This window comes from Solanum verrucosum, unplaced genomic scaffold (assembly GCF_900185275.1).
Source record: "Solanum verrucosum unplaced genomic scaffold, falcon-dt-bn FXZP01000229.1, whole genome shotgun sequence".
Classification (NCBI taxonomy): Eukaryota; Viridiplantae; Streptophyta; class Magnoliopsida; order Solanales; family Solanaceae; genus Solanum; species Solanum verrucosum.
In genome coordinates this window covers 4,308,616-4,325,919 of record NW_026020011.1, presented here as the reverse complement: position 1 = coordinate 4,325,919, position 17,304 = coordinate 4,308,616, and the positions used below count along the sequence as shown (strand labels likewise).

Genomic DNA, 17,304 nt, shown 5'->3' with positions numbered 1-17,304 from the left:
AATACGGATCCGTGTATGGATACGGGTGCTAAAAATATTTCAAATATTAAAAAATAGAGTTATATAACTTAAACTTATGAGATGTGACATGGAAAACTTGAATTTTTTTTTTTATATATATACAATGTATATTATTTCTTCAGTTTCACATTTGTTTTTGTTTTGATTACAAAAATCATTGAATCTGTTCAAAATTTCTCCCTTGAATTTGGTCAAAGTACCCAAAATCGATTGACCCGATCAGGTGCGGATCTCACAACCACATCTATGTCGTGACGATACGGGTGCATCACTGAAAGTGAAGGGTCCGAACAACTTAATTGGATCCTCCAAAAGAGAGTATTTTTAGAGGATTCGGGCTCAACCAGGAGCATTTTTTGTCTCAATTAGGCCTAACCTATCGGTGGCCCCCTAAAGTTGGCATGAAGTTTCACTTAGACACCTTAGTTGGACGATGTTCATTTTAAACCCCTTATGTAGGGTCTCGTTATGTCATTTTGACACTTTTCGCTAACATGACACGGTGAGTGTCGTACACGCAAAGTCAGCGCGTGAAGGGCTTTTTTTCAGGCCAAAAAATTATTTAAGGAGCCACCGATGACTGAACGGAACCCTAATAAGGTGTTTAAGTAAAACTTAGTGTCAACTTTAAGGGGTCACCGATGAATTAGGCCTCTCAATTACTTTTCACAAATTTTTTTAAAAAGGTTATGAAGTTTCTCATGAGAGTAGTTTCCTGCAGGATCATGGATGTTGATAATAGGTTGTGCCCAGTGTGCAGAAGCCCAATTCATAAAGTTAGAAAGTGTATCATTCCTTAAATTGGAAGCCTTGACCTTGTGCAACTCAAATGAAATATTACTATCGAAATTGAATTGTACATCCAAATAGTCCTAAGAAGATATATACTTATTCACTATTCGTATAAATTTGACAGAGTTAAGCTGTATTGAGAAAATCGTCTTGTTTGAATTCTTTTTTTCTTGGGACATTTTAATATAATTGTGAAGATGTGTAATAAGCACATAATCCTTTAGAAATTTCAGAACAATTCATGGTTCATACGCTTAGTCAGGAAAAACAATCCAACAAAGTCCATGAATTCACTTATGGCTTAATTAATAATCGAGCTCTTTATTCAAAAAATCAAATATGTGAACGCAAAATATTATCCTACTTTATTGTTAGTTTTTCTTTATGTTAAAAGATATGATTTTAACATGTAAATTTCAAATACGTGGACACAAAATAGTGTCGTACATTATTATTGTTTTTCTATATATTAAATTAAAAGATATGATTTCAACATGTCAGTTTTTGGAGGGTACTATATGATCTTAAAACATTTTGCAGGATCAACTTGTTTTAAAAAATTCTCTTTTTTTTTGGCATTGTTATTTGAACCTTATCAACAGTTCCAAAAAATGTCCATTCTTTCCTCTTCATTAAAAATTCAATTTCACACGTAAACATGTGTTCAATTTAAATAGACCTTTAATCTATTAATAATGATGCCATACTCTACTTTACTCCTAGATAATTGAGGGTTTAAAATATAATTAAAACATTAATAGACTATGCATTGCATACGGTAAAACCTTACTAACTTAATACTCGATTAATTAATAATCTCTTTAAGATAATAATTACCTTTGGTCCCAACTTGGGTCAATGGAAAAAATCACTCATTTCGATAAGATTAATAAGATACGAGTAATATATTTTCAGAAGACTCCTATATAAATATATGATCCCATTAATATTATAAATTAATAATTCCTTAAAAGTACAAATATATCTAAGAAAATTTAGTGAAATATGATTATATTATGTACTGTTTTTCGTTAAAATTTAAATCTAGTCAAAGTTCATCTCTAACTTTTCTTATTGCATCCAAAAGTTTCAGTGTTGTCTTTTCTAATTGCATCATAAAATTGTGAAGAGTTCTAGATGCAAGTGTTTCCTTAAGCGTACCTGGTTCCAAATGTATTGTATTATCTTCAACTTTATCATCAACATCGTTTTCCATTGATATCCACAATTTGTTCTAAACTCTAGACCTCTAAACATTTATCATTTTCACCATTCAATAGGTTATTAACATCTATTTTATTGCGGTATCCAAGATCATTAATCGTGATATCAAGTTCACGAATGATGTTTTCACAAGTGGGTTCTTTCAAATTCTTTGAGATTTCATCTCTAGAAAAAAATTCGATGTCGAAACACTCTGTAAATTAATAAATATTAATTTATCGATTAAATAATACCTCTATAAAATAATAATATTTCATGGTTCCGCCTATATTAATTAGGAGAAGTTTTACTGTATTTGAAACAAAAATAGACTAGGCATATTTGTACTAACATTTGTTATTTTGATAAAGATATTTATTAATAGTTTGAATTTTCATAATATTGGACCACACTATTCTTTATTCTATTTTTTATTTCCGATGTCCAGTGTCGAAGCTCCAACTAAATTCGGATGCTCATTCTAGGGGTGACACTCCCAACAAAAAATTTTCCATATCTAGAGGTTGAACTCGAAACTTCTGATTAAGAATGAAGCAGTTCTACCACCGCACCACTACCTATGTTGGTGGGGCCATGCTATTCACCCTAGTTTGACAATACAAGCATGCTTGGCAGTTGGCACCCAGCCATTCACAAATGATAACTAGACAACAATAGTATAAATAATGATCAAGTGAGCAAAGTTGTCAAGAAGTCTTCTTTGCTTGTTTTTGCATCAACCATGGAAATTTCATATTACATACTCATCTTCACTTTCCTATACTTGCTAAAGAACCATTTCCTTAGAAAATTCCAAAATCTCCCACCAAGTCCCTTTATCTCTTTGCCCATTATAGGCCATCTATATCTACTCAAGAAAAAACCACTTCATAAAACATTAGCCAACATCTCAGAAAAACATGGACCTTTGCTTTACCTTCGATTTGGATCGCGTCCTGTCCTGGTTGTCTCCTCCCCTTCTCTTGCAGAGGAATGTTTAACCAAAAACGACGTTGTTTTTGCCAATCGTGTGAGGCTGCTTGCTGGAAAACATCTTGGTTACAACTATACCAGCCTTGTTTGGGCATCCTATGGCCAACATTGGCGCAACCTAAGAAGGATTGCTACTCATGAAATCTTGTCCACTCAGAGAGTTCAAATGTTTGCTGATATCCGTAGAAATGAGGTTCGTGCTCTGCTGCAACGACTTCTAAGGTGGAAAACAAGTGGTGGAGATGCTAACACAAACATGGTGGATATGAAAGCGGCTTTCTTTGAGATGACACTGAATATCTTGATGATGATGATTGCTGGGAAAAGATACTATGGTGATTCTGCTGGGAAATTGGAGGAATCAAGGAGGTTTAAAGAGATTGTTATAGAAACTTTCCAAGTGAGTGGTGCAACAAATATAGGAGATTTTGTGCCACTTCTTAAATGGATAGGAGTAAACAAACTTGAGACTAAGGTGAAGGTACTGCAGGCGAAGAGGGATAAATTCATACAACAATTGATTGAAGAGCACAAGAACCGTCGAAAGGGATCTTCTTTGGAGCAAAAGAACAATACCATGATTGATGTTCTCTTATCCCTCCAAGATTCAGAGCCTGATTATTACACAGATGAAGTGATAAAGGGCATGGGAATAGTCATGTTAACAGCAGGGACTGATACTACAGCTAGCACAATGGAATGGGCATTATCATTTCTTCTGAACAATCCTGAGGCACTAAAGAAAGCTCAAAACGAAATAGACACTCACCTTGGAGAGTCATCAAGATTACTTGATGAATCAGATCTTGCTCAACTCCCTTATCTCCATGGAATCATAAACGAAACTCTCCGATTGTGCCCAGCTGCTCCATTACTTGTGCCACACGAGTCCTCAGATGAGTGTGTTGTTGGAAGTTTTTGTGTACCCCGAGGGACAATGTTGCTAGTGAATTTGTGGGCAATACAAAATGATGATAAGTTGTGGGACAGGCCAAATGAGTTCAGGCCTGAAAGGTTTATCGATATCAAAGGGCAACGAGATGGGTTTAGACTAATGCCATTTGGATATGGCAGGAGAGGATGTCCAGGTGAGAATTTGGCAATGCATGTGGCTGGTTTGGCATTAGGATCACTTATTCAGTGCTTTGAATGGGAGAGAGTAAGCGAAGAGCTGGTAGACATGACTGAAGGACCTGGACTCACTATGCCGAAGGCTATACCATTGCTAGCAAAATGTAGGCCACGCCAAAATATTGACAATCTTCTTGCTCATTTGTAATCACAATTCTCCCCTGCACTATCTCTTTCAGACACAACTAAAATATGCAGAAAAACGACGTTACATTTGTCTATGAGCACTTACTATATAAACATAGGCAAAGTAACATCTAATCTCAAGTAGCCTGCTAATTATTCACAGCTTGCAGGGCATGATCAGTGTAATTATTGGAGAGGGCAAGCTTCCAGTTCTAGCATATCTCTTCTTTACTTTGTAATACAACAACTACTACGTCTCAATCCCAAACTTCTAGTTGCTAATAAATAGTAACATCTAAGTTATGTTACACCTTCTGCTTTTGTTTGTGCAATACTTGAATACAAATATCAATCAATTTATGTATTGAAATGGATCGTCACGTATGAGCATGCATCGGCATTCATCAAACAAGAGTTCATTACTATGGTGGTTATGACTAATCATGTATGTTTTTCTATATGCATACCAGCTCAATGTTTTATCAATCATAGAAGGAGGGGAAGAATACATTAAAAGACAAAACAAACGTCTCAGTGTACATCAAAACTTTGATGACTGCATTAAATCAACATTGCTTACAAATCTGTGGGGTGTAAAGTAGATTAGTGAAGTACTATCATTAATAAAGAAACATACATAAAACACAGGAAGCTGGAGTAATCATCCAAGAATCAAATGAGAAAATGAAGGCTCACATATTTCATAAGCAATCAGAATAACATTTAATATTTTCTATAACAAGGATGGATTCCTTTTCCGCTTATTATGTAACTCATGTAAGAATAATTCGCGGTTAGTTCAAAGCATAGTAGCTCTGTTGTCCAGCTCAGCAAATCATGTTCTTAACAGGTTAACTTGGCCACTAGCCATAATTGCTACAAGCAAACTATTCAAAAAGATGTAAAACCAAAAGTGAACCAGATTATAGTCACCAAAATAAATGTTCTCACTGTTCTCCTGACGTCGTATACAGAAATGCACTTGTTTTCATGGTTAGTACACTTCAACATGCACCATTGATTATCATCTTAGCTCCACCTCCTTCGATCTTCTTCCTCATCCACTGGAGTGTACCATGGTGGTCTTTGCTTTGAGTTGCTCAATCTGTAGTTCAGGAGAATTTCTTCATTACTAATTGCTCGAGTTGCCACAAGAACGAGCGTCTTTAGAACAGGGACATCTAATCCATTCTTGCCGGACTTCCAAGATTTGAACCAAAAGGTGCCAAACCTCCTCATGTTTGCTTCTTCACCATTTCCAAATGAAATATTTGGTATATAGACTCTCATGTGCTTCTCTGGGAGAGGAAAGTCATAAGGGCATACCATTACATTTGGTACCATGTCTTTTGCTGGGTGGTTGGCAAAGTGAGCAAAGGCCAGAGGGTTTCTCCTTTCCAGCACTTCATGGTTGCCTCCTAGACGTGTTCCATCCAATGGCTTACTGAGCATTTTCCATATTCGCTCAGAACCCTTTCCATCAGCTTGCATGAAGTGCTTAGGTTCAGGAAGAGACGACCCATCCCATATTTCACGAGATTCACCACCAGCACCCCATGGTTGTGCATTTATCACAGTTCCATCATACCGTGTGATCAAATACGAATTTTGGGCGTCAACTCTTGGATATCCAGGAATATAGCGGTAGTATGCAGGAGAGTAGATTACACCAGGATAGACTGCTAACACAGTACCAACATCAGCTTCACCATGTATGAATAAACCTTGCCCAGCATCCTCATGTGGAATTTGAGAAGGTTTGACCTTGAGAGTATAGCCCATAAGATCCTTTAAACTCTGTGAAACCTCTGTGCGCTTCAATGGCTTGTTTTCAGGTATAGCTGTGCTGAAAGCAGAACAGTAATCAAAATCCAGGGCGCAGTGCAGCTAATTCAACTAATCCACACTTGCAGAGAAAAAGAAAAACTTTTGTCCGAGACAACTGGAAAGCTTGAATATAATACATGTGAGAACACCAAAAAGATATAGGAACTATGATCTTATGTCATATCCCACTTTTCAAGAGTTTATTGTACACAACTTATGAGAACTGTCCAACAAATACCTATGGATCCACATTTCCAAGATATGGACTTTTACGAATGACCAAAATGTTTAGATACAAAATTAAGTTACTAATTCCAGAAAGTCCTAAAGAAAGCATCATTAGCATTATTTGTTTTATTTCTACTTACCGTAAGCCCAATACTTAACAACCAAACAATAACAACAAAAATGGAAGTATGATCAAATCCAAAATGGTTATGAAAGCAAAATCAATTACTCTACTTGTTATATTTGAATTTTATAGTAATCACATGTGATGAGTATAATGCTTGTTAGACTACCAGAGTCAAAAAGGAAAAGAATTGAAAAGGGAAAAGAAATTAAATATTTAGTACAAGATGTATCTATTAACAAATGAACATAAGCAAGTTACCAGGATAATATGGTGTTACTGTCACTAGCTACTACTATTGTTGTTATTCTGAAAGGACTTGTATTAATCTAGGGATTCTACTTTTTTCTTGATAAATAATCTAGGGTCCTTTATGAGGAAATTGTTAATAACTAAAGATTCTTTTACTCTCTAAAATTTTGGATAGGATAAAGGACAAGATTTAAGAATCCATCACCAGAGCAAATAACAATTATACTCAACTTTCTTCAAACATATATTGCATTCAACTATAAGTAATTTATTATTTTTAAAAAACTATTAATAAGCTAATGAAACTTTTTGTTTAGAGGAGTCATGGTCTAATTACAGCAAGAACAGAGAATAAATTTAATAAGCAAGTCAAGATCACCAGGTCGCTTACCAAGGAAAATAAATTTCATCTAAACTTTCATTAAGGGTTCCCTTCCATCACTTAGATATAGCATCATAAGTGAAGAGCAAAGTCAATCAACATTTGAGTAAGGATTGTTATTTTTGAAGTAATTTTACAAAGAGTGTATCGGTATAATGATAGCCTCTGTTGTTATAGGTCGGACAATGCTATAGAGAAAAAATATAGCATGAACAATCGTTCCCAAGAAAACTCGAAATGTAGTTATAGAGGATGATTGTGATAGAGAGGTTTAATTGTACAAGGATGATCAAAGGCTTGAATCAAGAATCCCTAGCAAAGAAAAATCAGGAGTATACTCACAATGCTAAGGTTGTAGCTGTCTCATACAGAAATAAACTAGGAGAACCAAATCATGGAACAGGCCTTTAAAAGACCCGAGTCATATAAATCAGAAGCTTAACCGAGGTAAAAAGGGAAAATTCCTTTAAATTTTAGCAATTGACATACACACAGCTCTGTTTGGTGAATCTAGTAAGCTAAGAGGCTTGAGCTGAGGATTAAACTCCATCCACCTAATCAATTTGCAAATGATCACAATGAATTTACACATCTAATTTCAGGCATTACATTCCACGAACTAGTCTAATTAGATTACATTGAGTTCGTTTTTTGTTTTTTATGGCTAGGAGTTGAAATTTGTCTTCCTAATCTGACATAACATAGCAAAAGCAGGATAGCAAGGGATCACCTACGTGTATACTAAAGTTGGGCACCCGTTCTAACAAATTTGAGAAAAGCAACAAACTTAAAAGATGCTATGGAAATTCAGCTTAAGATCTTACCGCCGTGGTCCTTTAATGGAGCAGTCCTACCAATAGCAAAACTGAGCCCACTGCGACGAGGAGAAGAATTATTTTCGGAAGATGGTGTTCCCGGCTTGTCCTTGACCGAAAGATCAGGTTGTAATATGTGATCCATATATTTGCAAAAGCTTGTAATCTGGGAATGCACATTTTCTTGGACCTGCTTCTGTTGATCAGCTAGGGAGGCCTTGCCAGCCATGTCAATGATCTCCTCTGCATCAGTTTCAACGGCATCCTTCCCCAAACGATTGTAACTGAAAGGTGAAATTAATCATGCAAAGTTAAAACTGTAACTTGTGAAACTTAAAGCATATAGGACATACAATTTCACCATCATAAGTTTCATAAAAGCAATTCATCAGAAAAGAAATTAGTTGCAGGCAAGATCCATAGAGGACTATAATTTATTGCAACCCCTTCCCCCTCTGGATTGGTATATATTGCAACTAGTGTTAAAGACTTAAAGCAACAGTTCTCTTAAGAAGAAACAAAAATGAAAATGTGGAATAAGGATTGTTGGGTGATGATTCAAGTAAAATCCTAGCTCTTGAAAGAATTGAAAGAAGCAAAACATTCATCAGTACTTCAACTAGTCCTGTACATGTTTGTCAGCACGGAGAAAAGACCTTACTCAACTCAAACAACTCAAAACAATATAAACTTCCATCATCAAACAAAATATGACCTAACCAGAAAAAATGTAGAATATCCTTATAAAACCTCTTTCCTTTCATAACTTTATCTATTTACAATACAATGGAAACCTATTTATGTAACCCCTGCCCTTTATCTTTCACTTGTTAAAAAAAATCTTATAAGGTTGCATATTTATATATTAAATGAAAAACTCAATAGCCTGTAGAATTGTATTTACATGAAGGAGCCCATCCTGGTTGATCAAATTACTCATACAGAAAGCTGAATCAAACTGACAATCTTTTCATTCTAAAAGTGGCTTAACGAGGAAAAGTACAAATGATGTGGCCAAACAACTTGGATCTGCCAATTCTTGGCACAAGCATCAATGATAAAGCTATGTTCTTGGAGTAAATTTCAAAGAGCAAAGATAAAACCCAGAGTTGATTGACTTATTTATATATAAAACGCAATTAAGTTGTAGATGTCTCACCAATCTATTTACAGGAAACACCAGCATCATAGACAACAACATTACGTTTCCTTTAAGTGTTGAAAATGATCCTTACCTAGTGTAAAGAAAGAGGCGGTTTACATCAGCTTCAAACTGAAGACTCCTTGGATCTTTAGCAAATGTGGGACTTTTAGCAAGAACTTTAACTGCCTAAAAATCATTTCAGAAAGCAAAATACTTCAACTTCAGGAGATTAAATACATCAATATTCAACACAATACAACAAGTACATACCATATTTTTTAATCACAAATACCATAAAAAAGTATTACTCCCTTCGTTTCAATTTCTCCGTCTTACTTTCCTTTTTAGTCCATTTAAAAAAAAATCTCTTCCATTTTTTGGCAACTTTGCACGCGCATGTTTAAGACCACAAAATTAAACCATATTTTGGTACATTTACATATCTTTAGTTTAACACCACAAGATTCAAAAGTCTAAGTATTTACTTTCTTAAACTCTATGTAAGTCAAAAACCAGATAAATAAACTAAAACAGAAAGAGTATTATATATCACAAATTCAAAAGTTTACACCACAAGATTCAAAACTCATTCTTTTACTTTCTTAATCTTCGTACCAAGATTCAAAATCACACAAACAAATTGAAACAAAGGGAGTATTATACATCATAAATTCACAATTTCTATAGTTAAAAGTAATAAAAGATAAAACGTTTTGACTCTCCAACAATAAAGTTGTGATTTTATTTTTTTTGAGTAAGGAAGAACCCCACAACCCCATATGAATAAAAATGGAATTTTTATTATAAGAACCTATTGAGCCCATTAAAATTACATGTCCAAGTTTCAAGATTACACCTTTGAACAGTACATCAAATTTAGGAAAGAAGTTTCAGTTGAGCAATGTGAGAAACAAAGTATACCTCTTGAAATTTCTGAAAAAGGGAAGCCATGAAAGAACTGGTGAGCTGCTTGCTGGCCTGCAACCCTTTGAACTGAAATTTGCGGCGCTGTATTTGATCTGATGGAAGAAATGTAGGGAGGTTTGTGTAATATATTGAAATAAGAGGGGTCAATTTGGATTATTGAATTCTTAATAATATATTTATCCAAAAACTCTAAAATAGTGATTTGATTAACCATAAGAACACCTTTTTAAGAAAAAAGAATTTGTAAATACTAAATTTGTTTTTGATTTTTCAAACAATTTTATTTAAATGCTAAATTTGTTGAAATCATATAATCCCTCCATTCACTTTTATTTGTTCACTATTTCAAAAATAAATTTTTATTTTTACTCGTCGCTTTTAACGTATTAAAAAAACATTTTTTTTCTTCTTAGCATTGTTTGCTTATACCCCAAATTATTTTCCGAGACTTTATGCTAAACATCAATTAGTATAGGTATTATACAAAATACTCATATCAATTATTATTTTTTAAGATTTAATTGTTCTTAATTAGTCTTAATTTGCCGATGAAGTAATGAAATAAACACTAATTTTAATTCAAATATTGCAATCTTGTTGCCGATGAAGTTTGCTTTAAAAAAATATTTTCAATTTCAAATTTTTATTTTTTCACCCCACACTATGCCTACCTGCGACCCCCCCCCCATCAACCCCCTACCAGCCCCCCACCCCCTCCAAAAAAAAAATTAAGTTTGTTTTTAAAAAATATTTTCAATTTCAATTTCTACTCTCTAGTAAAAATAAAAAATATTTTCTCAAAAATATTTTTCATTCATAAATTAAACACTAAAAAATATTTTCTACTCACCAACTAAACATGAGAAAATAAGTCAAAAATCTACTTGTTTTCCATGAAAACATTTTCCTTCCTACCAAACACACCCTTAATTCAAATATTGCAATCTTGTTGTCTTTCAATGTTATTAGTCATAACTGATGAAATTTGAGTAAGTTGATTAGTATTGCTTGAAGCATTTTTGGGTGTAATAAAGTCTTAAACTATAGAAAAGTGAAAAAAAACCACCAAATGGAGAAGATTTTATAATGGTAATTGCAAGAACAGGAAAAATGAACATTTCCTTGCTTGTATAAGTGTAAAGACAGGACCAGAAGGCCTAGGATTTGCGCCTTGCACCAACGTTAAATGGATCGAATTCCAGGGACACAGAAATAAGTACCTAATCGTGTTATACATAACCGTTACTGCAATTGACAGTAGAATGGGGGAGAGAAGCCTGAACATGGAAGAAGATGCGGGAGCTTAGACTGATATCCAGATAATGAATGATAGCACACTATACATGATGTCGCGGGTCAAATAGACCTGAAATGGTTCATTTCTGTGGATGCAGGTTTTGAACAACATTTTACCTGCAATCCTTAAGATTCATCTTATAATACAACAGTAATTAGCCACTACTAGTGGCACTTTTAAATTGGCATATGATAAGAGGTTAAGGTATTACTACTACAATTCTAGTGCAATCAGTTCCAGCTTTCACTTCATATGACTCCAACAAAATCACCTGCCTGTATACGGTACAATTGGTAGGCAGTTGCTTGTTGATCTTTCGAACCCTGCAAGCTTTCTTCGTTTGCAGGAATATAGGCTCATCACTCACATATGGAACCCCAATAAAACTGCAGAGCAAGAAGGAAAAAAAAATTAATTTGCCGGTTCCAATTAAAGAAAGTAAAATTCTTGATGCTACAATGAAATGTTTTATCTCTTGCAAAATAAATCCCATTTGTAGTGAAAGGCAAGAGAAATACAATCTTCGGCCAGAAATCAGAATCATAGACAAGTAGTATTGGAAATAGAGGATGAAGAACTAGCTAATTGTTAATCTTTAACATAGATCACGAACATGGTAAGTCACCAAAAAGGGTAGCCCAGTGCACTAAGCTCCGGTTATGCGCTGGCTCAGGGAAGGGCAGAAACACATCTGGTCCATTTCAACAGCATAAGAAATGAACGGAAACATCAAATCTACTGGAAGGTTTCACTCAAGCCTCTATGTCAACAAGAAAAAGATAAAGAAACAATGAGAGAACACAAGAGAGCTTATGTTATCACCTGCCCAGAATTTTGTTGCAAACAGTTATCCATTTCAATATGTTATTTGAAGCGAATGACACTTTTCTGTGGCCGACCAACTGTATTATATGTCTCACGGAAGAGAAAACCTCAACAGCGGTGAAACTATATATAGAATCAACAGAATGAACTCTGCCAAGCTATTATTGCTTACTTTAGTAAGGTATAAGCTTTTATAATTTTCTTTCAAAATTATGAAAGGTCAAGGAAAAAATAAGATTTTTTACAAATGAAAGACAAACGAAGGTTATTATGGATAAAGAAGTTTGAGTTAGCACTCACCAATAAAGAAAATTAGAAGAACCACAGAAGAAGCCATTTGAACAGGTCGATTGTATTTCACATAATACTGAGACCTTTGCAGCTGTCGTTGTACTGCTCCATACCAACCATTGAGTTGCTTCTGATAACTTTCATCACAACAATCCAGGCAACTTTTACTCCTCTCACAACATGTGTTAATGCCCTACATCAGAAAATCAAATTCAACAAGAATTAAGGACATCTATAAATTGATAAAGAAAATATACAAGTATTTTTTGGACAATTGATAATCAAATCCCTTTCTTCCAATTTATTCAACCTCAAAAGGTAAAACTATATGATTTTGATCTTGATTCTTTAGAAATGTTATATTATATAGTTTGACTATATTCATTATGGTGTCATATCTAGTTTTTAATTGTTCCAAGTTTTGTTTCCAAACTTGACTTAATTAATGTAATATCAACAAAATTGAAAAACCTTGAAAAAAGAGTCGTAAGTGTATCGCATAAAATTGGAATGAGGAGTTATCAAAGCCAGAAACTTCAGAACAAATACACACCCTAGTCAATGGCAGAGACTGTGGCAATGTACAATCAGCTTCTTGATGATCATCAGAGTTGAACCTCAGCTTCCTGTAACCATTCTTTGACCACTTCAACTTCGTGGCAGATTCCACGCAATTCAACAGGCCTTGAATACTGGGTATCTTGCGGGGGGGTGGTGCAGGTTGTTTGCCACAGATGTCATCAGCAACTGCAATTTTCCAAGCACCAATATCACCACAAGCACTAGCTGTCTTCCGGTGCCCTGAATACATCTCATCCTTGGTGTCAACTTGACTCCCGTCCACTAAGTTAGACGAACTTTTTGAATACTCTGGCATTCGTTGCTTACAATCCTCTTCCCACAAAGCTGGTTTCTGCTCAACTTCGTCAACTTTTACAGAGGATTTATCCGAAAATGAAGAAGAGGTCGACGGTCCTGAGAGAAACACGGCTAGTTCATCGAGTTCCCTCTCATCCAAGCGGACCCATTGATTGCCTTGTGAAAAAGCTGATTCATTTAGACTCTTCTCTACTTTCTTAATCTGATTATCCATGGCAATAACAAATTCACCATGCCTTTCTTTAGCATCATCAGTTGATGTATTATTGTAGCTCGAACTAACTGCCCGATCAAATTCCTCCAACTGCATTAACATTAAGATATTCAACTTTTATTACATCCAACAATAACACCCTATATGCGACTACACCTGTCCATTAATCATTTTTTTCTGTCCCTTCTCTTTATCTGTTATTTTTCTTCTATGGGGCAGGGGGAGTTGTATTCGGGAAGGAGTTGTACCTGCCATTTAGCAGTGCCAAGGGTAGTCCTTAGGTCTCTGCATAGCTCATTGGAATTCCAACGTCCAGAAGTATCCTTCAACGCATGAATCCATGTTCTATAAGTCGATTCCATCCTTGAAAAATCAAATTAAACAAACATTTCAACAAAAAGAGCAAAACCCCACAAACTAAAACCAACAAAAGCTTCAAACTTTGCACCACTATCATAAAGAAATTCACACAAAATCCTTATCCACGAGGTCTCAGGTTCAATCCCCAAACAAAAACACTAGTTAATTCTTCTCATTGTCCTAGCCTTGATTGACACAATTACATAGTATCACGTGGAATAAGTCGAGGTGCACCAAATCCCGCCCGAACACCACCATCATCAAAAAAAAATAAATATTTAACTCACAACAAAACTAATCCAAAACCTCCCAAATTTATTTTTAAAATTAACCAATTACCCATCATCTATATCCATTCCACTCTACTACAGCTCATTTCATCCCAATACCAGTAAATAATTTGAGCTTACAAAACAAACTATTGATTTTAAAACCCTAACAACACAAATTAGCAAAAAAATCAGAAAAATTACAAAAAAATACCAAAAAAATTGTAAAATTACCTGTCGGCAGATTCCTGAACCTCTTCTGCAGCAGAGAAGAACGGATCTTTCTCCCATCGATCAAAATATGAACCCATATCCTTCAACCACCAAATCGAATTTTACAAAAAAATTCCCAAACAAATTGGGAAAACCCAAAATTGATTCAATCAACAATTTATAATTTTATCAACAAAAATAATGAACCAATTTGGATTTGCTTGGATCAAATTTAAAGTAGAAGAATCTTTTTTTTTTTTTTTATCAATTTGGTAAGGTGGGTATGGTTAGCGGTTTGCGTCAAACGCATGATGTATTTAAATACATAAAAAAAGTTTATTATAAAGTTTTTATAAAAAAATAATAAGGTGGTGTTCTGACTAATAGAGCATATAGATTATTTTAATAAGTTTATATATTATTTTATTTATATATATAACAGTATACGTAAGGAATAATTGTATTCGTCACACAAAATTTACATATATAAAAATATTACTCAATATTTTTTTTATTTCATCTGAAATTTGAAATCATAATAATAATTTATTCCAAATTATTGAGGAGTGGGAATAGTTATTCTTGTCTTTTAGACGAAGACTTTCCAAATATTTTGTATTATTATAATTAAATAAATACTTAAATTTATATCTAAACAAACATCATAATATAACACGAAACATGTGAAAGTTTTTCAATATAAATAATATTGGAGTAGATAAGGATTATAAATTAAGTTTAACTTTTTCTCCTCTAATGAATATTTTCACGTGTTTATTTTTAGTTTCATAAATATGAATTGTAAATCTAAGATAAATAAAATTTATTTCTTAATAATTTAATTTGTGAAGAAAATTTACACGTTTTCAATGGATTTTAGCTAGCCGAAGACAAACGTCAAATACGACCTCTACCTAAGTAATTACGCGTGCGGTCAAAATGAGCGTGCATAAAAATAATGTGTCCGAGTAAAGTTGATTTTGAGATGTATGCGTGTTTCACTCGATATTCGATATTTATATCGAGTTTGATTAAGTCTGAATTCGTGTATTGGAGGATTTATTTATCTTGAGGGTCAACAGTTAACACTTTCAATATCGTAATTTTTTCCCCTCGAACTCAAGATCTCTAATTACTATTGGAAGAATTTGTGAATGGTGTTTTCTTGCGGTCCAATATATGTATTGAAGATCGACTAAATTTGAATTTGTGTATTGTAAGATCTATTTCTGAAGACCGTGTTTTTAACATGATTTTCTTTTTAGAGATTTAAATTCAAGATCTTCTGATTAAAGGTGGAGAAATCTCGATTATATATTCCATCACCATTCATGTTTGTTAGCTGTGAAAGGTGTTTGATGTTTGGAGTAACATAACATTAAACAAGTTGATGCTGACATTTTTTGGCACTTCATAGTTGTTACCTATAGTGAAAATCAATTGACAATGAATTAATCATTTTTATCTTTCTTCTCTAAAATTGACTGTTAGGTGCTTTGTCTTTTTGTTGATTATTTCACTTCATAACATGATAATGTCTTATAAAGTTAGCCCTTCATTAGATGTCTTGTGCTCTAGCTTGTAGACATAGTAGATTATGTGTTTTTATCGATAACGTTTATGATAGAGTGATAAATATTTTTTTATCGTTAATCATAAATTTCGTATATCTATAGTAAATTTTTAAAAAGTTAATCGAGTTTTAAGTCAACTTCTTCTGAATTTGGGACCAAAATGTTTGAATTGGACAATAGTTTTATGAGTTGGACCCCCCCTGCATAAGATAATAACTTTGATGTCCAGCTAGTAACTCTTCCAATATCTTATCAATTAAAGGTTGGCATTAATTAAATATTCCCTCTATTTCTAATTACTTGTCCACTTTTGAATTGACATACATTTAAGAAAATAATTAATGACATAGTGAGTTTATCATTTTATTCCTATTAATTATGAAGTGAATGAAAAGTTTTACATTTTTCAAAATAATTAGTCATTTAATTGAGGGTATAATAGGTAAAAAAATTGTCCTTTCTTGATTTGTCAAAATGGACAAATAATTAGGGACAACTATAAAAAGAAAAGTGAACAACTAACTAGGGACAGAGAGAGTAATATAGACAGTGTTCTTTTAAAGCTCAAAGGAACCTCTAAATACTCCTTCTGTTCGTATTAGTTGGTCATTATCCTAAGAATAATTATTCCGTATTAGTTGATCACCTTACTAAATTAAAAAAACATTAATTAATTTTTTTTCATATTACCTTTGCAATTAATTCATTTTCAAAGTGTCTACACTTGTTTGTAAAGTTTCAAAAAAGTTCTTAAGGAGTAAATTGATAAAACTATTCTCTTATAATTTTATTTATAATTTCTTAATATACGTGTAAAAGGAAAAATAATTAACTAATATGAAAAAAAGAAAATATCCTAGAGGTAATTCTCCTTTTCCAAATCCTAGATAGTGCAGAATAGCCAATTGAACATCAGTCTTGACCCCACCAAAATAGATTGAACATCAAACTAGACCCCTACCAAATTCACACTCCATTACTCTCACGTTAACTAGTATTTGACCATAAATTTTTAAATATTTTTGATAATTTATTTTTTAATATCAGATAAATCAAATTTTAATATGATACGTATTGATTATTGAAGGAAAATATTTTTTGACATTTGATATGTTAGTTTTACAGATAATCACATATAAAAATTAAGTCTTCATTCTCAATATTATGAATTTAACTTCATAAATCAATCAAGACATTCAAATCGCTTATATATATAGTAAATTTATTAGGAGCTAACATTGACTCTCAATAACTCAAAATTAAAAATATTATATCAAAATATGAAACTTTCAAAGTTTGATTTTCTATATCAAACTTAATTTTTTCTGTAATCAAACTTCAATACCGTTAAATTCCCATTTAGTTCGATAATTCCATTTTCATATGTTCACCCCTACCACTCCCTATATATGGATCC

At 33.4% G+C, this 17,304-nt stretch overlaps 4 protein-coding genes across 4 annotated transcripts in view; 2 read left to right on the top strand and 2 right to left on the bottom strand.

Moving 5' to 3' along the window:
* The window catches only part of LOC125819887 (probable rhamnogalacturonate lyase B), a 425,441-nt gene that overhangs the window by 6,149 nt on the left and 401,988 nt on the right, over nt 1–17,304 (top strand). The gene's annotated exons all lie outside the window — the stretch shown is intronic.
* Nucleotides 2,712–4,646, top strand: LOC125819889 (cytochrome P450 81Q32-like). Its single transcript, XM_049499297.1, has one exon. The coding sequence runs from the start codon at nt 2,759–2,761 to the stop codon at nt 4,286–4,288; it is 1,530 nt and encodes a 509-aa protein (XP_049355254.1). The 5' UTR covers nt 2,712–2,758; the 3' UTR covers nt 4,289–4,646.
* On the bottom strand, nt 4,944–10,055 carry LOC125819899 (uncharacterized). The gene is made up of 4 exons (XM_049499305.1): nt 9,960–10,055; nt 9,130–9,224; nt 7,904–8,178; nt 4,944–6,107 (listed from the first exon to the last, which is right to left on the bottom strand). The coding sequence occupies exons 1-4, from the start codon at nt 9,987–9,989 to the stop codon at nt 5,296–5,298; spliced, it is 1,212 nt and encodes a 403-aa protein (XP_049355262.1). The 5' UTR covers nt 9,990–10,055; the 3' UTR covers nt 4,944–5,295.
* On the bottom strand, nt 11,264–14,559 carry LOC125819906 (uncharacterized). The gene is made up of 5 exons (XM_049499312.1): nt 14,335–14,559; nt 13,720–13,834; nt 12,932–13,561; nt 12,388–12,571; nt 11,264–11,648 (listed from the first exon to the last, which is right to left on the bottom strand). Exons 1-5 carry the CDS (start codon nt 14,409–14,411, stop codon nt 11,626–11,628), a joined length of 1,029 nt encoding a protein of 342 aa, XP_049355269.1. The 5' UTR covers nt 14,412–14,559; the 3' UTR covers nt 11,264–11,625.

Coding starts and splice junctions, on each gene's coding strand:
- LOC125819889 (XM_049499297.1), top strand. CDS start 2,759: ATGGAAATTTCATATTACATACTCATCTTCACTTTCCTATACTTGCTA.
- LOC125819899 (XM_049499305.1), bottom strand. CDS start 9,989: ATGGCTTCCCTTTTTCAGAAATTTCAAGAG. Junction 8,179..9,129: donor CGCCTCTTTCTTTACACTAG/GTAAGGATCATT, acceptor TTCACCTTTCAG/TTACAATCGTTTGGGGAAGG. Junction 6,108..7,903: donor TCCATTAAAGGACCACGGCG/GTAAGATCTTAA, acceptor CTTTCAGCACAG/CTATACCTGAAAACAAGCCA.
- LOC125819906 (XM_049499312.1), bottom strand. CDS start 14,411: ATGGGTTCATATTTTGATCGATGGGAGAAAGATCCGTTCTTCTCTGCT. Junction 13,562..13,719: donor TTGGCACTGCTAAATGGCAG/GTACAACTCCTT, acceptor ATGTTAATGCAG/TTGGAGGAATTTGATCGGGC. Junction 11,649..12,387: donor TCTTCTAATTTTCTTTATTG/GTGAGTGCTAAC, acceptor CTTGCTCTGCAG/TTTTATTGGGGTTCCATATG.